The 27,752-nt window shown below is 63.4% G+C and overlaps 1 protein-coding gene across 1 annotated transcript in view; it reads right to left on the bottom strand.

The window, feature by feature from the left end:
* Positions 1-1,127: 1,127 nt before the first annotated feature.
* Positions 1,128-27,752, bottom strand: part of LOC101108910 (SCO-spondin) — a 41,679-nt gene continuing 15,054 nt past the window's right edge. The window contains exons 29-82 of the mRNA XM_042248995.1: positions 26,886-27,065; positions 26,630-26,752; positions 26,371-26,500; positions 26,140-26,265; positions 25,923-26,014; positions 24,869-25,042; positions 24,379-24,543; positions 23,876-24,128; positions 22,717-22,763; positions 22,376-22,546; positions 21,956-22,087; positions 21,611-21,756; positions 21,119-21,213; positions 20,547-20,599; positions 20,122-20,328; positions 19,865-20,035; positions 19,622-19,701; positions 18,473-18,642; positions 17,898-17,944; positions 17,594-17,785; positions 17,331-17,501; positions 16,826-17,029; positions 16,483-16,579; positions 16,201-16,400; positions 15,706-15,872; positions 14,992-15,152; positions 14,507-14,730; positions 13,910-13,951; positions 13,609-13,764; positions 12,902-13,111; positions 12,585-12,752; positions 11,600-11,731; positions 11,255-11,501; positions 10,831-10,983; positions 10,695-10,741; positions 10,171-10,515; positions 9,403-9,570; positions 8,320-8,450; positions 7,950-8,074; positions 7,651-7,697; positions 7,066-7,344; positions 6,611-6,769; positions 6,350-6,466; positions 5,842-5,980; positions 5,488-5,690; positions 5,262-5,389; positions 5,019-5,161; positions 4,866-4,912; positions 4,358-4,575; positions 3,952-4,047; positions 3,756-3,816; positions 3,381-3,511; positions 1,852-2,002; positions 1,128-1,240 (exon numbers count right to left, since the gene is read on the bottom strand). Coding sequence (XP_042104929.1) covers positions 1,218-1,240; positions 1,852-2,002; positions 3,381-3,511; positions 3,756-3,816; positions 3,952-4,047; positions 4,358-4,575; positions 4,866-4,912; positions 5,019-5,161; positions 5,262-5,389; positions 5,488-5,690; positions 5,842-5,980; positions 6,350-6,466; positions 6,611-6,769; positions 7,066-7,344; positions 7,651-7,697; positions 7,950-8,074; positions 8,320-8,450; positions 9,403-9,570; positions 10,171-10,515; positions 10,695-10,741; positions 10,831-10,983; positions 11,255-11,501; positions 11,600-11,731; positions 12,585-12,752; positions 12,902-13,111; positions 13,609-13,764; positions 13,910-13,951; positions 14,507-14,730; positions 14,992-15,152; positions 15,706-15,872; positions 16,201-16,400; positions 16,483-16,579; positions 16,826-17,029; positions 17,331-17,501; positions 17,594-17,785; positions 17,898-17,944; positions 18,473-18,642; positions 19,622-19,701; positions 19,865-20,035; positions 20,122-20,328; positions 20,547-20,599; positions 21,119-21,213; positions 21,611-21,756; positions 21,956-22,087; positions 22,376-22,546; positions 22,717-22,763; positions 23,876-24,128; positions 24,379-24,543; positions 24,869-25,042; positions 25,923-26,014; positions 26,140-26,265; positions 26,371-26,500; positions 26,630-26,752; positions 26,886-27,065 — 7,844 coding nt within the window. The 3' untranslated portion in view covers positions 1,128-1,217. The remainder of the gene's footprint in view (positions 1,241-1,851; positions 2,003-3,380; positions 3,512-3,755; positions 3,817-3,951; positions 4,048-4,357; positions 4,576-4,865; positions 4,913-5,018; positions 5,162-5,261; positions 5,390-5,487; positions 5,691-5,841; positions 5,981-6,349; positions 6,467-6,610; positions 6,770-7,065; positions 7,345-7,650; positions 7,698-7,949; positions 8,075-8,319; positions 8,451-9,402; positions 9,571-10,170; positions 10,516-10,694; positions 10,742-10,830; positions 10,984-11,254; positions 11,502-11,599; positions 11,732-12,584; positions 12,753-12,901; positions 13,112-13,608; positions 13,765-13,909; positions 13,952-14,506; positions 14,731-14,991; positions 15,153-15,705; positions 15,873-16,200; positions 16,401-16,482; positions 16,580-16,825; positions 17,030-17,330; positions 17,502-17,593; positions 17,786-17,897; positions 17,945-18,472; positions 18,643-19,621; positions 19,702-19,864; positions 20,036-20,121; positions 20,329-20,546; positions 20,600-21,118; positions 21,214-21,610; positions 21,757-21,955; positions 22,088-22,375; positions 22,547-22,716; positions 22,764-23,875; positions 24,129-24,378; positions 24,544-24,868; positions 25,043-25,922; positions 26,015-26,139; positions 26,266-26,370; positions 26,501-26,629; positions 26,753-26,885; positions 27,066-27,752) is intronic.

Below are 27,752 nucleotides of genomic sequence, written 5' to 3'. Positions count from 1 at the left end.
CATCATGCAAATACAAAGGAGCCAGACATTTATATGAAGTCTCCAGAACAGACACATCTCAGTTCAGTTCAGTCACTCAGTCATGTCCGACTATTTGCAACCCCATGGACTGCAGCAGGCCAGGCTTCCCTGTCCATCACCAACTCCCAGAGCCTGCTCAAACTCATGTCCATAGAGTCGCTGGTGCCATTCAACCATCTCATCCTGTCGGCCCCTTCTCCTCCCACCCTCAATCTTTCCCAGTATCAGGGTCTTTTCCAATGAGTCGGTTCTTCGCATCAGGTGGCCAAAGTATTGGAGCTTCAGCTTCAGCATCAGTCCTTCCAAAGAATATTCAGGACTGATTTCCTTTAGGATGGACTGATTTGATCTTCTTGCAGTCCAAGGAACTCTCAAGAGTCTTCTCCAACACCACAGTTCAAAAGCATCAATTCTTCAGCGCTTAGCTTTCTTTATAGTCCAACTCTCACATCCATACACGACCACTGGAAAAACCATAGCTTTGACTAGATGGACCCAAAGGCACATCTAATAAGGTATAAAACAATTTAGTGATTGATTACCTGGGCCTGGAGGTGGGAAGAATGTATCATAAATTGGCTTGAAATGATGCAAATGTTCTAAAACTAGCCTGTGGTGATGTTTGTGTGTGTTTTCTATAAAAGCCAACTTTTATAAAACTTTGTGTGTTTTCCATAAGTCATCGAAGTGTAAACTCAAAATGGGTGATAGGATCTAAATTATATCTCAATAAAACTTTTCAGAAGGAGGAAGAGAAGCAGACCTCAGCATGAGATGAATGTACCCTGCATGGGAATGCTTGCCAGAGCTGCAGCTGCTATCAGATGGGGTGAGGGATGGGACCCGGGACCCTAGAGATGTCTTGTACCAGAAATCTTAAGACTACATCCCAACTGCTAAAGATGAGGAATCTGAGGCTCAGATATGGGAAGTGACTTGCCCAAGTTCACTAGCATGAGCAATTCACAGAGGCTTTCCAGGTGACAGTCCTTGTGCAGGTCCAGGCCGGGGCTCAGAACCCACCCTCCTACCCCCGCACTCCCCAGCCCACCTCCCCTCCCCTCTGAATCCTGGGATGCAGACTCTGCACACGAGCTTGCTGCCAATGTCACTTTATTTGAACTAGAGCAGGGATGGGGGGGGAGGATGGGAGGAGGGGTCATGACGGCCAGTGCAGGCCTCATCCAGCGAAGCTGTCAGCGCTCTGAGAAATCACCTCCTGGAGGGCAAATAAAAGGGAGAGGCGCTGTCAAAAAAGGCAGGGCAATCGGGCTGGGAAGGGATGGGGCTGGAGAGAGGGTGCTGAGCAAACTGGCAGGAGAGGAAGGGAGAACCGCCAGGAGGAAAACCTCGGTCACGGTGAGCTTCTGCCCCAGGCGTTGTCAGCGCCCTTCCATCTCTTTCTCACCCGCCACGCTGTGTGGTGGCCTCGGGTTAACGTGTACCACGTGTTTATAGAGAACCTGGCACTTCGCGTACAGCCTCTCACCAACTCCTCCCAACAAGCCTGTGAGGATCGTGACCCGGGTGTAAAGATGAGGTCACGGAGGCTCAGCAAGGAAGGAAACGGATGAGCTGGGATTCGAACCTGATATGCCTGACCCCGAACACCTGGGCTTAAGTGTGATTGGAGAACAAACCAACAAGAATGCTAAGAAGGGGAATGGAGCAGAGCAGAAGAACTCGGAGGAGGAAATTCCCGCGAGGAGCGGTCGGGTAACTCGCCCTGGCCTCAGGTAACCCCCGACCCTGGCCTCAGCCCCGGCCCCGCCCCTCAAAGACCCCGCCCACCAAGAACCCCGCCCCTCCGGGAGCCCCGCCAACACCCACCCTGGCAGGCGCTGCACTGGCAGCTGTGAATGACCGGCAGCACCACCAGCTCTGTGCGGCCGCCGGGGCAGCGCAGGTTCAGGATGCGCACTGGGTTCTCAGGGTCTAGGCGGTAGCTACAGCAGTCACACTGACTCTGCAGGTACGGCTCCTGGGCGAGAGGGAGGGGGTGGCTGAGCTGGAGAGGGGCAAAGAGGAGTTTGCCCAAGCCACCTGCCTTCCCTGGCCTTTCCTATCCAAGAAGGGCGGGGTGCATGAAGAACCAGATCCCAAGCTCTCAGCTCCCAGACCTCCTCGCCAAGTAGGGAAGCCAGGTGGGCGCGTGTCACCACCAAGCCCCCAGTTCTCCAAGAAGCCCACCTCCTCCATTCCAGGCCCCACCCGTCTGAGCATCCAACAACGAGTGCTTTTTAACGCGTTCATCACTGCATTCTGGTAGCACGGGGGAAAAGACACAGGTCTACTTCTAAGTCTAGTTGAAGAGGCAGAGCAGTAATTTCTGAACCTACAAATAATGAAGTCCTCAACTGCACAGTCCAATCCCTAAGTGCAAAGTGAGTTCTCACTCCAAAGCAGGCACTCTTGCTTTATGATTATACAGTAACTCTGTGAGTCCTACTGAACGTTTGATTTAATTTTATCCTAACTTTATTTTTAAGTAGGTCATACATTCACACAATACCAAGTTAAAGATCTACAAAAGAAAAAAATTCTTCGTCTGATTCTATCCCACTGTCACTTACTTTTTCCTCCCCAGGAAAAAAAAAAAAAAAGTATTAACTGTCCTCTCCCCACTCTGGGTTTTTTGTGTTTTTTTTTTTTTTAAAGTGATTAGAGAGGCATTTCCAGAAGGTTTCAGGAGTGCTCCGGGGAGCAGGAGAGTGGTCACAGGTTGAGGACCAGGTGGGAAAGCACCTTTGTCTTCCAGGCATAGGTGACTTTGGCCAGGTAGGCTGAAGCAGGGCCAGGAGCCGAGTGAGCTCCACTCTGGCTGGATGCTGGCCAGGTTGGAGCCACAGCTCTCCAGGCTCAGGGCTGGGGAAGTCAGGGTGACACAGGGCTCCTGAGGAGGTCAGCACCAGGAGGGTGAGCGCGGAGCGGAGCTCTGTCTCAGTCTTCTGGGCAATGTCCAGGACAAGACTACCATGGATAAAATCTGCCCTTCAGCCTTCGCTCACTGTATCAGGGGTTAACTCAGCGCCTCCCTGCCCTTCTCTGTTGTCCTGGCTGGCCTGTCTTGAGGGGTACAGTGGGCCGAGAAGTAGGTGCCAGGGGCTGTGCGGGGCCACAGTAGGGAGGAGCAAGACAAAAGCCCCAGGAGGGGCAGGAGGCAGGCAGCAGGCTCCAAAGCCCAAGCCCCACTGAGGTCACCGGGCCACCTGGCTCTGATCAGCTGTAGGCCTGGGAGATGACTCTGTCGCTCGTATCCCCTGGGCTCTGCCTAGGTTCTGGGCTTGCAGCCGCAGGCCCTGGGGGTCTGCCAGTTGAGCTGCCTCCCTGAGCCGGCAGGCCCCCCACCCTGTGCTCACCTCAGGCAGGACGTTGGTGCTGGATGGGCAGTGCCCGCTGCAGTAGTTCACTTCCACCTGCTCTAGGTAGCAGGCGCCCTTGGTGAGGTTGCGAAGCTCCGTGAGGTGCCGGCAGGAGATGGGCTGCTCTTCTGTAGGGGAGGGGCAGGGCAGGGAGCAGACCATCATGAGGGGACTTCATGAGGCAACAGAGCGTGGACCCAAGCAGGGCAGGCTGGGTGGAGGTGGCCTGGTATTGTGACGCAGTGCCGGGGGGTCTTCACTCTGCTAATCTGCATGGTGGGCAGGACGGGGGAAGGCGGCCTCCCCAGGGCAGGGGGTGGGGGTGGGAGAAGGGCCCAGAGAAGGCAGGAGGCGACCCCTGTCCCAGCATACCCGGAGCCTCCTGGCGGCAAGTGGGACAGCAGCTTCCAGGCTCCTGCACGGCCATCTCGCCCTGCAGACAGAGGGGGCACTCCAGTCTGCTCAGGAGGAAGGCCCAGCACCCTACACTGCCTGCTTGAGGCCCTGAGACCACCCTTCAGGGAGGGTCCCAGGAAGGAGCCCAGGGCCGCGGGGCTCAGGTGGGTACCTGGGCACAGGTGAGCGGGGGGCAGTGCTGGGTGCAGACACTCTCCCCGCTGATGCAGCGGCAGCTCTCACAGGCCTCCTGCCACTCGGATCCCGGCTGGGGAGGGGAGGGAGAACTTGCTCTCCACACTCCCCTCCCTACCACAGACTTTTCTGTTACCCGGCCCCCCACCCCGAGCCCACCCAAGGGCCTGGCGAGGGCAGTGGCCTGAGACCAGCATCAGCAGCAAGGGTTTCGGGAGGGAGGTGGGCCCCTGGGGGCCAGAGATGGTCCGAGTGTGCCAGCCGCTGGCCAAGCTGCCTGCTGCTGCAGGTCCGGGTACAGGGGTAGGAGCCAGGGACAAACCAGTGGCCCAGAGCCCTGGGTCAGGAAGGGCCAGGGGGCACCGAGGGCCGCGGTGGCTCACCGGGTGGGGGCGCCCATGGTGCCAGCACTCGCAGAGGTCCATGGGCACACAGGGGCCCTCCTGGCTGCGGAAGTGCCCATGCTGGCACACACAGCCCGGGGCCTGCCTCCCACTGCAGTTGCCCTGGGTCTCTGTGGCGTTGGGTTCCCGGCACGTCTGCTCACAGGGCCCCAGCTCCCCGGGGGCCGCCTGCTGCCAGGTTTCTCCAGGGGGGCACTCTGCCAGGGAAGACCACCGATCCCACCACTCAGGTCAGCCCTGGGTCCAGCCTCCACCCTATCCTCCCACACTGGACATCCCGGGTCCCTCCTCGCTCCCCAGCACTGCCCACTCGGCTCCAGCAGCCTCTCAGTCTCCAAACCCACCTCTCTGCTCCTATCCACTCTCCCATATAGTAGTGGGGCCCAGCTTGGTGGCTGGGGGTAGCACAGGCCCCTCTCCCCTCATCAGGGGAGACTGGCCTTGGCTTTGAAGGGACCAGCAGGAACCTGGGCAGCCCGCATCTCACCCTGACAGTCAGTGAGGGAGCAGCTGAAGGCTCCACCTTGGCAGACGCTGGGAAGACAAATGCTCTCTTCAGATGCCCGCCATGCCCTCCTCCCCACCCCCATTCTCAGCACCCCACCCCCACGCTCTCCCCACCCACACTGCCAGCCCTCACCAGTGGGTGCAGTTCTGGGTGAGCAGAGTCCCTGGGGGCAGCTCTCGGTGCTGCTCTTCAAGAGTCAAGGTGAGGCCCCAGGGCAGAGAGAGCTGGGTGCAGGGGCACTCAGCAGGGGGCACACACGTGCCGTTGTGCAGCAGCTGAGGCAGGGCAGGTTCGAGTTACATGTGACCACCACTCCTGCCCCCCCCACCAGCCTGGTCCCCCACTTGAGAGTCAGGGCACAGCGCCCGAACCCACCTGCCCTCTGGGACAGTCACAGCCAAGCCGGCAGGGTTCCTGCACGCAGAGGGTGCCAGGCTGCAGATGCGAACAGAGGCGCGGGCACGAGACAGTGCAGGCACTGAGCACCTGGCCGGGTGGGCACTCTAGGGGTGGAGGGGAAGCAGAGAGTGAGATGGAGTCCAAGGGGGGTCCTCAGGATGGGCCCCAGGCTGGGCAGGCACCCACCACCCTGAGCACTCACCAGGGCAGGGCTGCAGGTTACAGTCCTGCCATTGCTCTGTGTCCTGGGCCTGGCACAGTGCCCGCCCGGGGCCCTCCTTGCAGCTCCGATGTCGTTCGGTGGTGCCCCCACCACAGGGAGCAGAGCAGTTGCTCCAGGCTGACCAAGGCCCAAGGGTTGGACACTCGTGGGAGGAGCACGCCAGGGACCCGTTGACACAGGTGCTGGGGGCAGGGGTGTGCAGAAAGGGCTCAGAGCCCTGAGAGTCAGGGTGAACAGTCTTTGCTCCCCAACAATGCCCCATAACCTTGAGCTGGCCCTAGCCTCCCACCCAAAGCTCCCCGTCCCCATGTGGCCATTGGAGGACAGTCATACCAGTTTCTGCAGTCCAGCCACACCACCTCGGCCGGGGCCAGTGCCCAGGAAGCGTTGGGGCTGGGGAGGCCACAGCGGCAAGAAGACACAGGCACACAGCGCCCATCCTGTACCAGTCGGCCAGGGGGACAGCGGCAGCCTGGGAGAGGGGGTGGGGGGACAAGCAGGATGTGGCAGGCGCACACAGGGAGCCCTCTCTCAGCAAAAGGGATTCCAGGGCCTGGGGCAGCCCTGGTGTGCCCTTCCTCCCGCCCCTCCTGCAGGATCAGGCCTCTCTAGGCTGCCCCAGAGCACCCCTAGGACACGGCCCGTCTTGACCAAGGCTCACTCAGGCAGGACCCCCAGCTGGTCACCAAAAGTGACCCAGGGATCCACTCTGCTGCCCTGTAACTCATGACCCAGCCGTCCGCCCGCCCCAGGTCACAAGCTCTTGGTCACATCTTGACTCTCAGGAGGCAGTGGGGTTCCCCACAGTCCCTGGGCCGGGCGGTGGGCATGGCCTGGCCACCTGGGCGACATGGTCCCTGCAAACACTCCACACGGTCCCAGAGGTCGATACAGCTTCTTGGGCACTGGTTGGCACAGTCAGGGGTGGGCACAGTGTCCTGGGCCTCGCAGCTCTCTCCTGCAGACCAGAAGGTCGGAGTCTGACCTGGGGTGTTCTTGAGTCCCCAGCCTTCCATGGGCACCTCCAGGGGCTGAGGCAGCAGCCCCCACCCAACCCCAGAGGCCACATCCCTGGCCCCTCCTTCAATGCTGGAGCCATTACCTGGGCAAGGCCCCATGTTACAGCTCTCAGTCTGAGCCCATGGCCCCCAGCAGCCTCCTCCAGGGGGGCTCCTGTCCTCTCTCCAGCGCAGCCGGAATCCCCCACTGCAGGGCACCTGGCAGGGGCTCCAGGCCCTCCAGGGACCCCACTGACATAAGTCTGGGGAGAGAAAACAGGAGTCAGTGCCCAGGCCCACCCCCCGCCTCCTGGCTCCCTCTGCAGCCCTGAGCCCCCTTCCTCCTCTTCCAGCTGCTGCTGCCCCCTCCCAACCTCAAATCCAGCAGACCCTGGAGTCTAGCAGGAGAATGAGCCGACCAGCTAAGGGCCCTGGAACAGACATGAAGAGCGGAGCCCAGACCTACCCGCCAGACCCCGCCTCTTTACAGGCCCCGCCCACTCCCAGCCCCCCCCCCCCCGGCCAGGCCCCGCCCCACGTGGCCCCCCGCCCCCATCACCTTGGCAGGCTCCAGGGTCTGGACAGAGGCGTTGTTGGCTGAGTGGCACAGTGCAGAGGTCTGGGTCCCCGGCCCACGGCCTCCCCGTCTCAGGGTCCAAACAGAGGCGGTGGCGGTGCTGCTCTGAAGCCAGCATGGGGGCCGAGGTGGGGGACAGGCCAGCTGTGTCCTGGGGCCAGCGCTCTTCTAGGGCAGTCCTGGAGGCAGGGGCCAGCAGGCCGAGGGGCAGGCAGGGCCCACAGGGTGACCACTCAGACCAGCCGCTCAGAGGCAGAAGACCTAGGAACGGCAGCATGTGAGCATCCTTCCCAGGGACTCCCCCCACCAGACCCCGAGACCACAGTGGATGGGGAACAAGAGGCTCATGTTGTGACCAGAAAGTTCTGGAAACAGGAGAGCCTGAGTAGGGGGACCAACCATCCTGGTTTGTCTGGGACTGTCCCAGTCCTGGAAATGAAAGTTCCAAGTCCCACTCCCACCCAGTCCTGGGCAAAAAACCACCCCCACCCAAGTCCTGGGCATAAATCCAGCCCCCTACCCGAGTCCTGGAAAAAGAGGGACAGCTGGTCTCCTCGGTCCAGTTACCTTGACAGCCTTGGCTGGTGCACTGCAGCTCCCCGCGCTGGCATTCACTGTGGGAGGGGCTGGTCAGGGTGGGCTCCGGGAGGCAGGACCCAGCCCAGAATGGTGGGTTGGTGGGTGTGGGGCTCATGTAGGGGTAACTTGGGCTCTGGGCTCATTTGGAGCAGGGGGAGGCTGGGACCTTGGGGCTTTGCTTGGCCTTCTCTGCAGGGGTCAGGCCGCCCTGCGGAACCCCTCCTCCTCCCTGGTCCAGTCCTTGGTCCTAGGCCTCTGGTGCCACCTCCCTCACCCTCAATGCTCACCACTCTTTGCAGCCCAGCTGCAGGCGGTCCCCGGGGGCCAAGGTCACCCCAGCTCCTTCGCCTGAGACGTGCTGGCAATTACACTGTTCTGGGGGTACGCAGCCTCCAGCCTGCTCCAGTAGCCCCTGTGCAGAAGGGGACAGGGGACAGGGCCCTGTGGCAGTCATCTCGTCGTCACCCTAATGCCCACCCATGCCTGGTCCCCAGCAGGTGCCATGCGTGCTGCCAAGTCAGTGGTGTGGGCAAACGGCCGCCTGGCAGAACGTGCAGTGCTATCCGGATGAGAGGTTCGGAGGGGAGGGGAGGAGGTGTGGGAGAATGGACAGGAGACCCCTCCTCCTGGGGCAACTCCCCTGGCTCCACACCTCACCTCGGGGCAGTAACAGCCAGGCTGGCAGGGCGGCAGGTCTTGGCAGAGCCGAGGGCTCAGGTATGTGGCACAGAGTCCAGTGCAGGGGGAGCCGCAGGCCTGGAACTCGAAGGGAGGTGCGCAGCTGTCCTCTGCAGGGGGAGGCAGGCAGGCAGGCAGGCTGGTGCAGGGTGCAGCCCAGAGACACCGTCTGCCCCCGAACCCAGAGGGCACAGTGTGTGGTCCCATCACCTCCCCTTGAAGTCACCTGGTAAGAGTGCAAGATACTGCCCCCCTACGGTAGTTAAGGACAGACCAGTGTTGCCCCATCTATGCCCACTCAGTTCCTGTAGGCACCTCCAACTGTTTAGACCCAGGAGAGCCAGCAAGCCGCAGGAGGTTCAGGCCCTGGCAGGTAACTCCCGGGATTGGCAGGTGGGAGGCAGAGGGGTGGAGACGGAGGGCAGCTGGAATAAGAAGTGGGCAAAGACCCACCATGCCTGGGGCAGTTACCAGTGGACACAAGGCCACAGCTGGGGGGCTTTCCTGGTGGCTCAGTGGTAGAGAATCCACCCACCAATGCAGGAGACACGGGTTCAATCCCTGGTCTGGGAAGCTCCCATGTGCCAAGGAGCAACTAAGCCCGTACACTACAACTACTGAGCCTGTGTGCTAGAGACCAAGAGCTACAACTACAGAGCTCATGTGCTGCAACTGCTGAAGCCCACACGCCCTAGAGCATGTGCTCTGCAACGAGAAGACACCGCAATGAGAAGACCAAGCACCACAACTAGAATGTAGCCCCCACTCACTGCAACTACAGAAAAGACACACACACAGTCACAGCTGGGCCTGTGGCTGCAAAGTGGGAAAACCGCGGTGAAGGCTTGTGGGGCGGGGTGGGGGCGAGCACCCAAGGGTGAGGCAGGGAGCAGCTGGAGCAGGGTCCCAGCCAAGGGCAGGGTCTGTACAGCCAGGGGCAACCCCTCTGAGGACCTGGGCACCCTGAGTATCACTCTAAGAGGAGCTGGCGGTGCCCCCTGGGGACCCCGGGAGGCCCCTGCCAGGGTTCGTCTCCCCGGCTCCTGGCTCCCGGGGCCTCACCAGAGCAGTTTCCGATGAGGCAAGGCCGGAAGTGGCCGTCCAGTCGAGTGCAGGGGGGGCCCGCCCCGGCCCCCCTGGGTGCAGGTCGCTGGTGTCGGTAGCGCTGCTGGACCAGCACCTCGCATGAGCACCGCGTCCAGCCACTCCAGCTGCTCCACACACACTCCTCTAGGGACCAAGCAGGGCCAGGGCTCAGCCAGGGGCCTCTCTGAGCTCCCCAGCCTCTCCCCCACCTGCCCTCCTCTCTCATCCCAGCCCCAGCCAACACCCTGAACAGGCAAAGGGCCAAAGGAAGCCAAGAATTCCGAAAGGTCTAGCTGGTGGGCTTCCCTGCCACCCAGCAGTGAGGGTCACATGCCACAGGGCTCTAAAGAACTGATGGTGGGAAGAGGGAAAAAACTGAAAAAAGTCTTGAGAAGAGGTGCGTGCATGCTTGGTCACTCAGTCGTGTCTGATTCTTTGTGACCCCATGGACTGCAGCCTGCCAGGCTCCTCTGTCCATGGGATTCTCCAGGCAAGAATCCTGGAGTAGGTTGCCATGCCCTCCTCCAGGGGATCTTCCCAATCCAGGGATCAAACCCAGGTCCCCTGTGGCTCCTGAACTGGCAGGCAGATTCTTTACCACTGAGCCACCTGGGAATCCCTTGGGAGGAAATAGACGTATGTTTTGGGGAGATAATCTGGAAGTTGGTTATAATAATAAACATTCTCTGGATCTTGCGCAGGTAGGAGACAGAGAAGGCGGCTTCGCTTCTGACGCACACTCACCCAGGCAGGGCCCTGTGTAGCAGGCCTGGGTGTCCAGGCGCAGGGAGGTACTGTTGCAGGCAGGGTCAGCCTCGGCCAGCGGGCAGGGGCAGGACGCATTGCGGGAGGCCAGGCCCAGGCCGCAGCTGCGGGAGCAGGGCCCCCAGGGGCCCCAGGAGCAGGCGTCTGGCAGCGCCGGGCAAGGCCACAGCCCACAGCGCTGGCTCTGGGCATCGGGGCCCAGGCAGGGGGAGCCCCCTCGGGGAGGGGCCAAGGCCACGCAGACCCGGGTGCGGACCTGGTTTCCGCCTCCACAGGAGACAGGGCAGTCAGCCCAGGGGGACCATGGCGTCCAGGCCCCCAGCCCTGCAGGAGGCAGCAGGGAAGTTAGTGAAATCAGAAGAGCAAAGAGGCAGAGGGTTGGACGGGACCCTCAACACACAGGGGCCGTCAGTGGGCGGGAGAGAAACACAGACAGAGCTGATAGACAGAGGGCGAGGTGGAAGGCTAGTAGGGCGGCGGGGTTTGGGAATGACCCCCCAGACCTGCACACTCAGCATCTTCGCATATGATGCCCTCCGGGGTGCAGGAGCTGAAGGAGGAGCCCAGACTCAGGGACGCTGCTGCCCAGCAGGATGGCACCCTCCCCTGTCTGCCCCCCGCCCCTGCCCCAGAGCTTACCACTGCTGGCATCCATCCTGCAGCCAGCTGTCCCCCAGGGAGCGGGGGCGGGTGCCCTGCAGGCACAGGGGCGGGCACGGGGGCTGAGGGCAGGGCTGGCTCTGGGACTGCTCCTCCCGACACTCCGGGGCCCACGAGCCCGATGTGGAAGACCTGGGTGGAGCCCCGGGGCGGAGAATGTGAGAGATGGTCCCAGGCCCTTCGTCACGCCTCCCACCGCCCCTGGGGAAGCCCAGGGTGGGTGTGGAGGTGGCTAAGGAAAGGCAAGGATGACCAGGGACCAAAGCCAAGGCCAGGTCATGGGGTGGGCACAAAGTCACCGGCAGGGACAGGATCCAGGAACCCCAGCAGTCCAGGAGGCCCTGTCCAGGCTGCAGGAGGCCCCGGTGGAGTGAGGTGACACAGGCCTGGCACTGCCCCGTACCGGAAGCGGCTCTGCTGCCCTGCAGGCCCACACGAGCGGCTGCAGGGACTCCAGGCTGACCAGCGGCTCCAGGCACAGTGGGCAGGAGGCGGGCAGGGCTGGGCCGTGCAGGAGAGCTGCCCCGCCCGGCACGTGCAGTTGTTGCAGGCCTCCTGGTGCTGGCTCCCCGGGGCCCAGCTGTGGCCCTGGGCATCCGTGCACTCGCAGTGCTCGAGAGGCACACACCCACCATCCTGCTCCAGGGACCCTGCGGGGAGATGGCCCTCCAGAGCTGATGCCCACGCCCCAGGGCTCCCCTCTGCCTTCCCGCTGAGCCACCCTGCCGTGCCCTAAGGGAGCACCTACCCTCGGGACAGCGGCAGCCCTGCTGGCAGGCCTGGTCCTCCTGACACACGATCCCCTCCTGGAGGTCTGAGCAGCGGCGGGGGCAGCGGTTGGCACAGCTGACCACCTCCATGCCTGCAGGGCAGCCCTCCTCTGGGCAGATGGGAAGACCAGAGTCAGGAGGCCCTGAGCCCTGGGACTCGGGAACCCTCCCCCTGCCCCCTGGGGGCCACCCTGACCTCCATGAAGCTGTTATGACCCGTCCCTCCCCCAGGCTCCCCAGGAAACCTGGGGTCCTGGGGAGACCCTGGGGGTCCTGGGGACACTCTGAGTGGCAGTCAGCTCCTCTCACTGTGAGTGCCCAGCACCTAGCCTGCTCCTGAGAAGCGTTGCTGAGATGGACTGGATGGGTGCATCTAAAAGCCAGCATTCTCACCTATGTGGCTCCTTTGTGTTCATCCAGAGAAGGATGGAAGGGATGGGGGTGGTCATCAGTGTGGGGGGTCATCCTAATAGAGGTGGTGGGCCTTAGAGTGCAGGGTCCATAGGGTCAGTGAGCTTGGAAGAACCAACTTCAGAAGGAGCTGGAGCTCGGAGTGGGTGGCGGGGGTGACAACCTGGCTGGCTCAGTGGACCTCCCAGGCACCAGGTATCTCAAGACTGTTATCCTCAAACCCCCTGAAACTCTTGACCAGGTGGTTCCAGGAACTGAAGCAGGGGGAGTCACAGCTGAGAGGATGAGTTCTAGTCCTGCCACCATGGGGCAGGTGGGGGTGGGCAGTGGGGGCGGATTGGGCAGCTCAGCCCTGGCCACTGGGAGTCCTTGCCCAAAGCCCAGGTCCCACCACCGTCTGCCCTTGCAGGGCTTGGTTTCCTTCACTGGCCGATGAGGTAGCAGCCTGCCTCCCATCCACACTGCACAGTGACGTGGGGGGTGAAATTAGAGGAGGGGGTGGGGAGAGCTTCGCAGGGAGCAAGGGCAGGAGGGCTATCACCGCTGCCGTACCACAGGGCGCGGGATTGCAGAGCCGGGCGTGGTGGCTCTCCCCAACACAGGTAGCGCCGCCGTTCTTGGGTGGGGGGCTCGAGCAGCTGCGGCTCCTCAAGGACCGGCCTCCTCCACAGCTCCGGTCACACCAGGACCAGGGGCTCCAGCGTGACCAGCCTCCGGGCACTGAATGGGTCAGAGAAGGGCCACACAGGGGTCTGGCTCAGGCAGGGACCCCCACGTGTTCCCCGAGCCTGGGGCGAGGTCCCATGCTGGAGATGGAAGGGACCAGGGCGGGAAGGGCAGACCCGCCAGGCGCTCACCGCCCACCGCACCTGGGCAAGCTCGCAGGTTGCAGAAGCGGCGTTCCTGGTAGGCTGTAAGCATGTTGGGGCACCAGTGTCCACCGGGCCCTGGGGGGCGGTAGGCCCGCAGGCGGCGCTGCTGGCCCACCCCACAGCTGCGGGAGCACGGCTCCCACGGGGCCCAGGCAGTCCAGGAACAGTTCCCAGCTACACAGCCAGGGCCCAGGCACAGGGGCAGCTCTGCAGGGGGCACAGGACGCTGCTGAGCTGCAGCCAGCCCCCTGACCCCCACCCTCCCCGCCCCAGCTCAAGTGCCAACCTCCTCGGCCAGGGCTGGCTATGCCCCATCCTTCCCCTCTTTCAGATCTGACTCTGACTGTCGTGTGGCTTTGGCAGCTGGGCCTCAGTTCCCCACTCTGGGGGCAACAGTGGCGCAGGGCGGGGAGACAGTAGTCCCAGACTCCCAGGGTGGCTGAGGGATTTGGATGGGACCTTTGTTGGGGGGAGTGTTTGGTACCCACATAAGTGAGGATGGGTGGAAGGTGGCAGGGCTCCCCAACAGCTGTTGGGGTTCACAAAGAAGGCCCAGGGTCAGGTTGAGAACTCCATATTTGCACAAGGAGTACTAGATGTGGGGCTTGGGGCTGGATGTTGGCTGCGGTTAGAATGACACGTTAGAGGGGAGGCTCAGGGTCCAAATCCAGGGCAGGGTCAGAGATCAGGACCGGAAGGTGCACCTGTGCAGGAAGGCAGGTTGCAGGGGCGCTCCTGGGAAGCGGTACCCCCGGTGCAGTTCGCCAGGCAGAGGCGGCTGCGGCTGCGCCAAGCAGGGTGAGCCGGATCTGTGCAGGTGCCGGAGCAAGGGGACCACGGGGACCACAGGCCCCAGCCGCCTTGGGTGGGGAGAGGAGACCCCCGGGGAGTCAGCCCTGGGCTCTTGGGCTTGAAGCAGGGCTAGGGAGGGAGGAGGCCCGGGGCTTGCTCTTCCCAGAGGGAGGGGTGCAGGGAATCGGGGTGGGAACCTGGGGAGTCTGATACCTGGAAGGCCTGTCGCTGGCTCCACTGTGGACCCTGCAGCCCCTGTGCCAAAGGAAACCTGCTCAGAAGTGTTTCCCAGACAGAAGTGCACGAGGCCCAAGCCCCAGGGCCGGTGGTCAAACCTGTCGCTCTCTGGTTCAGCCCAGACACCCCAGGCCCCAAGTACAGCACCTGCTCACGGTAGCAAGGCCTTCGCTCAGGCCACGCCTGATTCCTGGCATCCCTTCCTCCAACGCTCGTCTGAGTCCTCTCCATCCCTCAGACCCCCTCAGATGCCACCTCCTCCAGAAAGCCCTCCTAGACCATACCCCTAGGAGAATTCTCAACCTCCCCCATTTTCCCGAGCACACGCACTCTCCTACAGGGCACACCCCCCATGCCAAAATGGGTTATCTGAGCTCCTGGACTCCAAGGTCAGGGTCCTCACTCCCCCACCCAACCCCCAACACACATTCGGCAAGAGTTCCAGAAATTTGGTTGAATGTGTCTGAATAGAAGAGAAACGCTGAGCTAGACCCAGAGTGGGGACAGGGATGGACAGACAGGAAAGGACAAAGTGCCAGCCAGACGCCTCCCACCCCGCCCCGCTTCCCTTACCTGGGCACTCTGGGCTGGGGCAGTGCTCGAGGTCCCAGCGGGGCCCGCGGCAGCCCTGGCCACCAGGAGCGGGCGTGGGGAGCACACACTGGCGGCTGCGGGTGCGGGTGCCCAGCCCACCACAGGAGCGGGAGCAGGGGCCCCACGAACCCCAGGGGCCGAAGCCCCCAGCAGCCTTGGAGCAGGCCCCCACGGAGCAGGATAGCTTCCCGTGTGCACAGGTGCTGGGGAGAGGGTGTGAGGATGAGGGGCCAGCAGCTCGGACCCCAGGAGAAAGGGGTGCTGGCAGACACATCAGCCCCCAAGGGCAAAGAGACAGAGCTAGGGTGAGCCCAGGGTCAAGCGGCCAGGGCTGGGGGGTGCAGGGCCACCCAGGGCCCCTCGACACATCCTCTCACCCCCTAACCCGCAAATCCCCCCCAAATCCTCTACACTCTCATCATCCCCCACAAATTCCCCCCACCTCAAATCTCTCACACCCTCACCAGTTCTGACAGCCTGTACGGAGGCTCTGACCCGAGCCCAACTCATCGCCAGGCCCAAGAAGCTGACCGTTCTCTCCCAGAACAGATAGGTGAGCCCCTGGGTCAGCGCCTGCAACTCGTAACCCCTGCAGCCACGAGGCGGTGAGCACACAGGGGCACTCCTAGGATGGGGGAGAAAGTGCAAGGACACGGGCTGGAGCCACCTGCCAGGGGCCAGTCCTGCCCCACCCCCACCCCCACGGACATCCTCAGAAGTGGGGTGGGGAGGAGACGGGTGGGAAGGATGCTCTGGACAGCTCTGGGCCCTAAGACTGCATTTCCAATAGCAAGTGGGACTGTGTATCTGCGTCAGGGAGCTGACCATGAGCAATGTAAGGCTATGGCTTGACCGGAGCTGGCCAGGCACCTTCCCAATCAGGGCACTTAGCCAGGACGCGGCAGGGTCAACAGAGGCCATTTACAGGATGGGACCCACGAGAGGGGAGCGAGGGAGGCGGAAAGGGCCTTAGCCAGAAACGGGGACACCTGCGTTTGAGTCTAGCTCTGCTGGGAACTGTCCCCTGACTTGGTGTGTCCCTTCCCCTGCCCGGGGGCTCAGGGTCACCAGCTCTAAATCAGGACACTTAGAGGCTGTCCAGAGGCCATGGGGTCTTCAGAGGTGAGAGCTGACGGGGAAGGGGAGGGCCCTGGGCTTCTGGCAGGGGGAGTCCTAACCTGGACACAGGCTGAGCGGTGCAGGAAGGTGCCCTCGGGGCAGTGACAGCCCTCCTCGCAGCCAGCAGAGAAGCAGCCCACCTGCCCGGTCACGTGGGCGCAGGAGAAGGGGCACCCTTCGCTGGGCTGGCACTCGCGGTACAGACGCCCGGCCGGGCAGCCTGCCTCTGAAGGGGACCCCAAGTGAGCACCTGTGCCACGCCGCTCTCACAGCCTCCTGTGCCCACCTCCGCTCACCCCAGTGCCCATCCCCTCCAGTGTCCCCCCAGAGTCATGCAGACCACACCCTCCCTGGGCCGGGCCCTGGGTCACGCCCGCTCCTACAGTCTCCCCTGCCCCCCACATCCGCCTGCCTCCTCCTCTGTTTGTCCACCACTGGCCTGGGTGAGGGGTGGCATGTGGCGATGGGGTGGGAGAGGTCAGAAGGCAACCTGTGAGTCAGGGTCAAAGGCCAGGATGGGGATCAGGAGTGACAGAGCCTGGGCCGGGGCTCACCTCTGCAGACTTGGGTGCGGCAGGTGCGGCTCTGGCGGGCAGGCCCCGGGCAGGGGGGCCGCGGGCAGCGGCGGGAGCGCAGCTGCTCCCCTCCACCACAGGAGACGCTGCAGTCCTCCCAGGGGCCCCAGGAGCCCCACAGCCCCGGCCCTGAGCAGGCGGGCACCTCCTGGCACTGAAGGATGCCCGCCACGCAGGTGCTGGGTACAAGAGTGGGCAGTTAGAAGACAGGGCCCTCCTGCCCGGCTGGCAGCCCAAGCCTCCCTGGTGCTCTTGGCTCACCAGTTGTCACACGGCCCCGTCACCACCTCGCCGGGCTCCAGGCTCTCCCAGGAGCTGAGCCCAGACCCCACTGAGCGGCTCTGGTTCTCAGGGGTCCCTGAGGGCACAGGAGGGGAGGCAGGTGCTTCAGATGGCTCAGCCAATCACCAACGCTGCTCAGGGCTCTACCCCGCTGTCTCCACCCACGGGGACCTGGGTCTTGGCAGGCGGAGGACACAGAAGCCCCAACGGGTACCAGCCCTGGAATGTGGGAGTTGCCCATGCTGGCCCCCATGGGCAAAGTGGCAGGGGCCAGGCAGGAGGGCGCTGCTGTGCTAGGGGGCAGGTTGGGGGAGGCACCGACCTATGGCTCCAGGCTGGTACTGGCAGCGGCACTGGGTGGGGGCCACGCAAAGGCCGTCCTGGGACAGCTGGCCAGGGGGGCACCCACAGCTGGGCTGCTGGCAGCCTGTCGAGTCTGGCTGGCACTCAACCCCAGGGGACAGGTCCTCACAGGAGCGGGGGCAGGGCTGCCCACAGGGGAGAAGATCCTGGCCACCCGTACAGTCTGCAGCAGGAGGGAAGCAGAGAGGGTGGGTTTGGGGGGTCCACCCTGGGGTGGGGACGTCCCAAGAGTTGGGTGACCAGCCCTCCCTCCATGCCCACCACCTGCTAGGACCTTCACTTGCCCAGTTCCATGGGGTGGGTGCCCTAAGGGCTCTCCCTTAAAGAAAGTGGCATGCATGTGTGTATGCGGTGGCTGGGGGGGGGGGGGGGGCATCAGATGCAGGGGGTGAAAGGTCAGAGGTAGCATCTCCCTAGCCTTACAAGCCACCACCACCACCCGCCATCTCCACAGAAGTCCTCACCCGTGCACTGAGTGGAATTGCCCTGACAGGGGCGACTCTGCCTGTGGCCCCCAGGGCAGGGCCGGCCTCCCTCAGAGGTGGGGGGCCAGCTACACACTCGGCTGCGATGGGACTGCCCCAGGCACACGTCACAGGCAGACCATGGTCCCCACGGGCTCCAGGCTCCATCCACTGCGGCAGAAATACAAAAGCATCCCTTTGCCTTGGGAGGCCCAAGAGGTCCCAGCCCACTGGGATTGGAGCCGCCTGGTGGGGCGTCTCACCTGGGCACTCGGTGGGGCTGGTGCAGGTCTCCCTCTGATGCTGGGCCCCCGCCTCCCCTGCCTCCCCGGGGCACGGGGCCCCGCCATGCTGTGGAGCCGGGCAGCTGCAGGCCCTGGAGCGGGTCCTCATCTGGCCCCGGCAGGGCTGGGAGCACGCCGTCCACTCCGACCACGGGCACCAGGCACCAGGCACTGTGGGGGTAAATGGTGAGCCCTGGGGTGCAGCCATCCCTCCCCCGGTCCCAGCCCTCCCTGCGCCCCAGGACACTGCTTTTTCTCACCTCGCTCTGAGCAGGGTACGTACCTGGGCAAGGCAGGTCTGTGCAGGTAAGCCGGCCCTCGGAGCAGGTGCTGGGCGGGGCATGCAGGCACAGAGAAAGAGGGCAGCTCACTCGCATCTCGTGCCCTCCACACACGCCCCTCCCTGTTTGCCTCCCCTTCCCCTCTCCCCCACCTCCAGCCTCTGAGGTCTCAGTCCCCCTCCCTACTCTCAGCACCTCCAGCCCCTGCTCCCTGACCCACTCCAGGCACACTCAGGTGTCCTGCGGACTCGGCCCTATGGGGAAGTGACCGCAGGTCATCTGCAGCTGAAGGAGGTCAGACAGTGGGAGGAAACACCACACCGCCACCCCCCGCCCCCTCAAAGCACAAGCCCAGCTCTTCAAAATCTCCCAGGTCCCCGGAGCTGGCTGCCTCAGTTTCCTCACCTGTCGGACCAGGGATTAGGGTACCTGCTGCATCTTCTCAGGGCTTGTGGGAGCCTAGCTTGCATCAGTTGAGACTGGGAGAGCTCAGGTGTGTGAGACACGGAGTGGACTAGCCCTGCCCTCACCCGTGGCATCCTGCCCGCACGCCGCCCCCGCCCCCACCGGCCCTCACCAGTAGTTGCAGCCGTCAGGCTTGGCCAGCTGGGCGCCTGGACGGTGCCGCTCCCCAGTCAGCAGGTCCAGGCAGCTGCAGTGACCAGGCTGCACGCAGACGGTGCCATCGGCACTCAGCACCTGGCCTGGGGGGCAGTAACAGCCGGGCTGGCAGCTCCAAACGCAGTGCTGGGGGACAAGGAAGGGAGGGTCCGGGTCAGTGGAAAGCCGGAGGCCCAAGGGGACTGCTGCAGGATGGAAGGGGTGCCTAGGAGCCACGATGAAGTGAAGGAGGAGGCTGGGGGCAGGGAGGGGCGCAGAGGGGAGGAAGTGCGATGCTCCTGGTCATAGCTGTCTTTTCTAGACACAGTTTATGCTGAGTTTCCACTGGAGTTTCTCCTCCAGGGAAGGAGTGTGGGGAAGGGACAGCCTGCGAAGAGCTTCCCTGAATGGAGTATCCTCCAGACATTGGGCCCCGTGGAGGATTGAGTGGGGACCAAGGCAGATCTCCTAGGACGGAGGGAACCGGGGACAGGAAAGCTGGCGGAAGCAGAGGGCGTTTGGGAAGGCGCCCGGAATTCCTGGGAGAGGTCGGTTCCAAGCACCGTGTCCTGGTCCTCCAGCCTATGTGTGGAGCCTCCCGTCCCCCTTGGACAGGCCCAAGCAAGGCTTCTCAAAGCGCGGTCCCTTTGCCCTAGCTGTTTGCTCCAGGATATTTTGACTCGGGGCCGCTTCCTCACCACTGTGCAGGCACCACTGGACCGCGCCCACCCCTGGCGGCAGCCGGCCTGGGTCCCTCTCCATGGTCCTGTACTGGCCCCGCATCCCGGCAGGCCCTTGCGCACTCACGCACGCACAGGGTCAAGATCTGCGCACCAACGCGCCGGGGCGGGGGGCTTCAGATGGATGATCCATCAAAAGGACTGCCCTTTTCCTGTGTGTTCCTGCTGTTTCTATCATAAAATGTGTCAACCGAGAAACGTATATGCTGTGTAAGGACGACAAGGGATGCTGGATGAGGCTCACTCCTGCTGCTCTCTAGAATCAAGAGCCAAGCCAGCTGGACGCTGACCCCTTTCCTTCCCTCCAACCGCAGACGGCCCCAGGTCAGAGCGGCCACACCCTGACATGCCATCCAGCAACGTGACCATCAGGAGCCCAGACTCACCACGAGGTCATCGCAGGAGCGAGGGCAGGGAGGGCCACAGGCGCTGTACTCCGCCCCTTCGATGGCGGTACAGTTGGTCACTGCGGGGGGTGTGGGGGGTTGAGGGGAGGGCACCAGGTAGGTTGACAGCTGTGCGGGTCACTCTCCCGCCCCCCCCCCACCTCCCTGTTCACCTCCCCAGAATGCCCCCTGCAGCTTTTCCATCTCTCCTCCTTGACCCCCACTGCTGTCCCTGGCAGGTACCTGGGCATGGCAGAGCCTGGCAGGCCGCCCCCTGGGCCCGAGGCCCCTCACAGTAATCCCCCAGGCCCTGGGGTGGGGGCTGATCACAGGCTCGGCTCCGGCTCCGGAGACCCCCTCCACAGCTCCGGCTACAGCTGGACCAGGGTCCCCAAGGGCCCCAGCCTCCAGCTCCTGGGGAACAGAAGAGGAAGCAGTGGCAAGGGGCTGGGCTTGACTGGGGCAAGACAGTGGGTACATCTGGGCTCCACAGGACTCACGGTCACACTCTGGCAGGAGGCAAGGCTCCTCCTCTGCCTCAAGGCCTGGGCAAAGAGGGGGCACCGAGGCCAGCAGGGGTGGCGGGGCCATGCTGGATGGCGCCGCACTGGGGGGCCCAGTGCAGAAGCGGTGTCTATGGCGCCGGGCTGGGCCACAAGAAGCTGAGCACTCGCTCCACGGGGTCCAGGGTGACCACATGGGCTGACCTGGGGTGCACAGCAGGGAGAGGCAGAGAGGACAGAGTGATGGAAGGCTGAAGGGGCCCAAAGGGTGGGGAGCAGAGTTCGGTGCACAGGACAGGCCGCCCCCTCCCTGCCCCCCTCTCCCAAGGGCTTTCCTCCCCAGTGCTACCCCCGTCCCACCCCTGCACAGACCCACTCTGGCGGGGCAGGGGGAGTGAAGTCAGGAGAGGCCCCCTTCTCACCCTCCTCACAGGGCCAGGAGGTGCAGTTAGTGATGAGCCCAGAGACACAGGAGCTGGTGGAGAAGCAGCAGACGGTGGGGGAGCTCTTACAGGCTGAATGTGTCCCCTCAAATTCATGTGTTGGAGCCCTAACATGTGAGCGTGACTGCAGAATTATGACCTTGTTTGTAAAGGGGGGATCTTTGCAGAAGTGATCAAGTTAGAATGGAGCCGTTAGGGTGACCCTTCTACAAAGGTACAGACAGAGGGGATATGAAGACCCAGGGAGGAGACGGCCATGTGAAGCAGGTGAGAGGGATGCAGCCACAGGCCAGGGGAGGCCAGAAATTGCCCACAAATTCCACGAGACGAGCGAGACTGGGAACGCCCCAGCAGACGGAGATGCGTGGGACGAGGGAGACTGGTGAGGAGGGGGCAAGCGAGGTGCACACGCAGGCTTGCTGAACACTGTGCCTGTGGGAGGGGGGCGTCTCTGTTTCCCATGGAGGCCAAGACTCCCCCACCCCCTAATGCAGAGGAGAGACAGAGGGTCCTTGGGGTCACAGGGCCATTGCAGGGGGCGGCAGCCTCACCAATTCTCACATGGACGTAGCACAGCACTGCCTGGGGGGTGGAGGCGTCCCCCGTAGGCGCAGGGGCAGTCCCGGGTGGGCACGCACACATTGTTCTGGAATCAAAAACCCCCCACCACCTTCTGGTTTCCAGCGCAGTCTGCCCACGCTCCGCAAAGCAGAGCTCAGCACCCACCTGGCAGGCTCCCACCCTCAAATGTCATGGATGCTTCTTCCAAACACCCATTTCTTCCCAATTTCTAGTATTGGGGAAATGCACACCAACAGGTGCAAGGGCCATGGGGAGGGGCATGGACCCCCAATTTCTGGGAGAAAAGACCTGATGGCCACTCGCCCAGGGTCACGTGCTGGTCATGGGGCTGGCAGAGCAGAACCACGTGCCCCGAGTTCAGCGCTCTGTCCTCAACCCTGCAGGCTCTCCCTGCCTCCTGCCCCACACTCTTGGCTTTGCCCCTGCCCAGGCCCTGAGGAGGCAAGGCAGGGGACACTCACCAGCAGGAGCATCCCGGAAGGGCAGTAGCAGCCAGGGTGGCAGGGCTGGTCAGCCCCTCCCGGGGCGCTGAGCTCTGCACAGGACGCAGGCCCCTGGGCACAGTCCAGCCACCGCTTGCCTGGGGGGCACACACCGGGCACTGGCCCTGGGGGAAACAGCTTGACAGCTCAGCCAGGCACATTCGATTCCCCCACAGGGTCTCCCCCCAGGGGGTACACATCAGCTCTAGGTGTGGTCGGGGAGGTCATGGGGCTGCCCGGAAGCTCTGGGAGAGGAGTTCCTAGGGGGACAGGGAGTTGATGGAGCTCTGGGAGGGGTAGGGAGGAGAAGGTGGGTGCCCTCACCCGCACAGGGCTGCAGACCGCAGGTGGAGAAGTCCATGGGGCTGGGCCGGCCACTCCCTCGGGTGCGATTCCGGTAGCCGCCCCCACAGGGCACGGAGCACGGAGACCAGGGGCCCCATTCCCCACCAGGACCTGGGGTGACACCCAGGTCACTGTAGGCCCTGCCTGTCACACCCAGGCCCCCGGTCACTCCACACCCCGGATCCCAGGCCCCAGCAGCTTCACACCCACCTCCGGACACCTCACCCCTCCTCAGGAGGCCCCAGGATTCCACCTGGAACAGGGCCTCCAGCGAGGACCCCTCTTAGAGCTCCCGGGGAACCACATCCTTGTGCCATCTCCTTGGACAGGCCCTTGCACCTGTCCCGGGGTCCAGGGCAGGGAGTCCCCAGGTTTGAGGACCCCAGTTGTGGCTCTCACCTCCACATGGCTGCAGGCTGCAGAATTCAGCCTCCATGTTGGGGCCCTGGCACGCAGCCCCCCCAAAGGCAGCTGGGGGAGCCGTGCCTGCCCGGAAGCGCCGCCGAATACCCACGTTACAGCTGCGGCTGCAGAGACTCCATGGGGTCCAGGGGCTCCAGCCACAGGCCACTGCCAGGGTGGGTGCAGGGGAGAGACACAGGATGTGTGATTCAGGTCAAGTTCTCCCTGGACCCCAGCTTCCTGAGGGCACCCCCAACACCACCAGGTTGATTACTGAAGGGACCAGCATCCCTGAGACCCAACCACTGCCAATTCCTTGGCCCCGAGCATGGGGGTACCTGGGCAGGGCTCCGAGGCACAAACCATCTCACCAGAGATACAGGTGCTGCAGAGAGAGGACCCAGGGAGGCCACAGTCAGCCTTCCCCTTGCAGCCCTGTGTACCTGTCCCCAGGGAGAAGAGGCCGGGACGTGGTGTCCACCACACAGAAGAGAAACCCGAGGGTCTGGGAAGTAAAGCAAGTTGCCCTACGTCCCACATGGAGTTCATGAGTGACCAAGGATTCTGACCCAGCCTCCCCGCCAATTCCACCCTCCACGAGCTCCCTGACACTCCTAGGCACCGTGCTGCCCTCTGTCCCATGGTTTTATTGCCTTGATAAAAAGAATTTGCCTTTTTTAATTTTATTCCATTTATGTTTATTAAACACTGTAGAGATGGTTTTTAGTGACTCTTCCAGGCCAGTTAGCAGCTACTCAGAAGGAGTAGATACTAGTTTGAGTCTCCTGGATTTCTCTTTTGAAGTTTTCCTCCTTTTTGTTTTTCTCCAGTAAATGCTTCAAAACCCACTCATCAAAAATGTTGACATTTCAGAAAAAAAAAAAATTTAAGAGAGAAAAGGAAAACGAGATAGGGGCAGGGTAGAGAGGAAGAATGAAGGAGGGGATTGAGGGAGGACCAGAGCATAGAAAGTAAAAAGGAAGATTAAAAATGAACTGAATAAAGAAAAATAATAACAAAAAAAGGAATGGGGTTAGTGCCCCCTCTGCTGACGGAGTCCTGGTATCAGCTTTGTGAGGGCGCTTCAAGGTTTTGGAGCAGATATCAAGTGGGTCCCAGGAAGTCAATTATACTCAGGAAAGAGAAACTGGAAGGAGAACGTAGACCTGCTCTCCTAACTCTAGGCTCTCAGTTCAGTGGCTCAGTCGTGTCCGATTCTTTGCCACCCCATGGATTGCAGCACGCCAGGCCTCCCTGTCCAGCACCAACTCCCAGAACAACTCTAGGCTCTAGTTCCGTCATAAATCGCCTCCCTCAACTGAGCCTCGGTTTCCCCATAAGTAAACGAGCTAGACAGTTCCTACAGACGCCCGCCGCTCCGGGCTTCACATCAGGATGGAAGCATGCTGAGCACCCCCGCCACTGGTGGGAGTCCATGACCACCCACCCCGTGGCTACGAGCCTCCCCGCTCCACGCTCCTCGACCCTGGTGCCCACCAGTTGCCGCACGAGTCCAGCCGGGCCACTGCTCCAGGGGCATAGAGCTGCCCGCGCAGCTGGCAGGGACACTGACTCGGAGGCAGGCAGCTGCTGTTGTGCAGGAAGAGGCCCTCGGGACAGGCGCAGCCAGCGGTGCAGACGCCGGTGCACTCCACCCCAGGGCCCCGCGCCAGGCACAGCCGGAGACACGGGCCCCCCTCCCGGCGGCACTGCTCTGCTGAGCGGAACACCATGTCACCCGGGCACTGGGCTGCACGGGGAAGACGGAGCGGGTCTCAGCAGGGGACACGCCAGAGGGCCCGGGAGATGGGAGGGTGTGTCGGGGGCGGGGCGAGGGAGCTGGGGGCTGGAGGAGACGGGAAATCGGGCCAAGTCAGCTCAAGGCACAGCCTGTCCTGGAGGCAGAGGTCGGTGCCAAGCGAAGGTGGGTGGGGAGAAGGTCAGCAGCCCCCGGGGCCGGCTGGTTGAGGCGGGCAGGAGAACGGGAAGGGGACATTCACCTGTGCAGGGCTGCATGTTGCAGTCCCTGGTCTGGCTGTGGGGTCCCTGGCACCCGGGGTCCCCAGGAGCCAAGGCAGAGCACCCGCGCCCTCGGGTCTGGACGCCCCCATTACATGGGGCGGAGCAGGCGGACCAGGCGGACCACTGACCCCAGACACCCAGCCCTGGGAGGAAGAGACAGCCAACAACGGTCAGGGACGTGGCAGAGATGCGGGATGGTCAGGGTGGCGTGGGGGGTCCGGAGGTCTGCAGAGTCTGAACAGCAGCCTCAGACCCCACCACACTCACACCTCCAGGGCTGCCCCCAACACGCCTGCAGGCCAGGCCCACCCTGTGCATCCCCCGCTGGGCTTCTGGGGGGCCTATGACTGGGGGCCAGAGAGAAGCTTCTGGGCAACAGCTAGGTTTGCCCCCACCCTTCCCGAAACATTCTTCTCTTCATCTGTGCCTCACCCCACTGGAGGGCCCTCCCCTCAGAAGGTGCCATACCTAGGCACACAGGGGGGCTGCAGGGCTCCTCCTGGGTGGCCTCTCCTGGGCAGGACATGTCCCCGGGGCTGGGGCAGAGCCGGGAACGGCTGCGCAGGGCTGGGCCCCCTCCAGGGATGAGGCAGCTCCTGGAGCAGGCAGACCAGGGAGCCCAGAGTGTCCAGCCCGGCACCTCTGCAAGGAAAAGGGTGGGAGATTGCATGGGGCCCTGCAAGCCAGGGGTACCTCAGGACAACCAGGGTGAGGTCCGAGAAGCTACGGGGGCAAGAGAAGGGCTCGTGAGGGTGGGCGTGGTCTCTGCCCCTGCGGGACTCCCACCGTGGACCCAGGTCTCTCAGAGCTTAGCCTCCTGCTGAATCTGGTTTTCGTAAACTCTGGAAGTTGGTGATGGACAAGGAGGCCTGGCGTGCTGCAGTCCATGGGGTTGCAAAGAGTCGGACACGATTGAGTGACTGAACTGAACTGAATCTGGTTCACTAGGCCCCCACCTCTATCTGGGGGCCTGGCAGGTACCTCCACAAGCCCACGCCCAACTTCACGTTTTCTTCCAGAGCCTTCTAAACAATGGTCCTTCATTCAGCCTCAGTGAGGAAATCCTAGAGACCCCTCAGCCAGCCAGCTGCCATTCTCCAACAGCCCCTCCTTCTTCTCCTGCTCAGAACCTGCACCCAGATCCCCTGGGCCCCCAGCTGCACCCCAACTTCCCTGCTCTCACCCTGCCCAGTCGCCTGCTCACAAAAGACCCAGAGACCTCTGCTGGGATGGCTCTGGGGGCCGCCCCGGCCATGGAAGGAGGGCAACAGTCTTGGGCTCCAGGAGGTCCTGAGTTAGCTCCTTCTTCCTGCACCCGGCCCCCAGGTCCAGTCTCATGCCCCCATCCTGCTGTCAGACACTTGTGCCCCCCCCAGGCCTTCATCTCCTCCCGGGGGCGCCTCCTGAATGGGGGGCTTCGCTGACCACCCAGGACTGATCACCCAGCAGAGTGACCAGCAGGCTCAACCCAGCCGGGCTCTCCTGGCAGGAATCTGGAGGAAGGAGGCTGGCGGGGACCCACCTGCCCCGCACGCCGAGTAGCAGGCCTGAAGCTCCTGCCTCTGGCCCTCACACGGGGAGCCCCCCGAAGCAGCTGGAGGGTTGGAGGGGGACCTGAGGAGAGAGGCAGCTTGGGCACCGCTCCCCGCCCCGCCCCTCACCCCCCCCCACCCCGAGGCCCTCCGCTCGCCCCGCGCCACCCCATCCCTTCCAGTTCCATGGCCCCTCTGCCCGCACACCTGAACCGGGCCCTCACACCAGAGCCACAGGAGCGGTCACAGGGACCCCAGGACGACCAGGCTGACCAGCCGCAGGGCACGGGGCAGCCCCCTGGTTCACACAGCAGGGCCCCGTTCTCACACACGCTGGGGGGGTGGCGGGGCCGAGGGCGGAGGTCAGGACCAGACGGAGGGGTGTGGCCCCTGACCCCGTCCCAGCCCCCACCCTCCACGGCGGGTAGGCGCCCTGACCATCGGCTGCAGTTGTCCAGGAGGAAGGGCACTCCTGGCTGCTGTAGCTCTTCGCCCACAAGGCAGGGGCACTCGGAGAGGGGCAGGCAGCCCGAATCCTGGAGAAGGAGCCCGGGGGGGCAGCGACACCCTGGGTGGGGGAGGGGGCAGCAGGGAGGAGTGGAGACGGAGGGCTGGTGGGCCTGCTGGACGCCCATACTCCCCGCACCACCCCCGAGGGCCTTGCCCGCAGCACCCCTGCTTGCTGAGTGCATCTCACCCTCCAGACAGAGTCCGCTGCAGCTCCTGTTGGCCTCAGGATCCAGGCAGGAGGGTGGGCACAGTGGCACCAGCCCCTTCCGGCAGAGCTCAGCACTCACATGCACGCGGCCCTGCCCGCAGTCTGGGGGATGGGAGGGGAGGATGGACACCAGGCAGGAGGCACTGGGAGGCCCAGCGACGGGTCCCACAGCCCCACCCCCACCCCGGGGCTCCCCCCTCAAATGAACCCCGGGCCCCAGCCCAGCTCCTCTCACCTGTGCCACCTGCACAGGGTTGCAGGCCACAGGGTGTCCTCTCTTGCGGGGCCCCGGGGCAGGGGGCACCACCATTCTTGGGCGGGGGGTCCACACAGCTTCGACGACGACTCCGATGGCCGCCCCCACACGAGACGCTGCAGGGCCCCCAGGCCTCCCACTCAGCCCACGCCCCAGCCACTGCGAGGGAACGGGAGGAAGAACGGGGGTGAACCAGGCGGTGAACCCCAAGAGCTGCCACCCCGCTAGAGAGCAGGGCCAAGGGGCCGAGGAGTCTGGGCAGTGGCCAGCGGGGTGGCTTAAGGCAGCGCCCCGAGGACTCCGCAGCTTCCTCTCGTGTCCCAGGAAAGCCCCCTTAGGTGGGTAGGGCGGGTGATGTGTGGAAATGCCTCTGGGGATCAAGGCTCTGGTCCCCGAAAAGGAATCCCGGGGCGGCGCGCCCCCTGGAGGCAGCGGTGAGAAGCGGGGTTACAAGGGCTGCCTGCTGGCCGAGGAAGCCCCGCGTGGGAAACCCTGGATGCAAGGATGCGGCGGGCTGGGGCCCCTCCCTCGGATCTGCTGAACAAAAGCGCCGCGGGGCCTCGGGCGCAGAGCCCGGGACCAGCACCAGCGGGGCCGCCAGTTCACAGCCTTCCTCTGGGGCCGCGGCTCCAGTTCCCACACTCTGGCAGGAAGGGGGCCGGGCGGGGAGCCGCCTTTGGACAAGCCCTCAGGGGGGAGGCGAGGCTGGGATGTCGGAGGGGGCTGTCCTCCTAGAGTCCTGGAGCCAGACACATGGGTCCCAAGGGGGAGCAGGGGCATCTCCTCGTGAGGGTGTCCCACCTTTGGGGGGGTGTTGCGGGGAGGCCTGGGAGGGGAGGCTGGTTA

The sequence above is a fragment of the Ovis aries genome, chromosome 4, assembly GCF_016772045.2.
Source record: "Ovis aries strain OAR_USU_Benz2616 breed Rambouillet chromosome 4, ARS-UI_Ramb_v3.0, whole genome shotgun sequence".
NCBI classification, from domain to species: domain Eukaryota; kingdom Metazoa; phylum Chordata; class Mammalia; order Artiodactyla; family Bovidae; genus Ovis; species Ovis aries.
The sequence above is the reverse complement of the archived record's forward strand: the minus strand, read 5'-3'. Positions and strand labels throughout refer to the sequence as shown.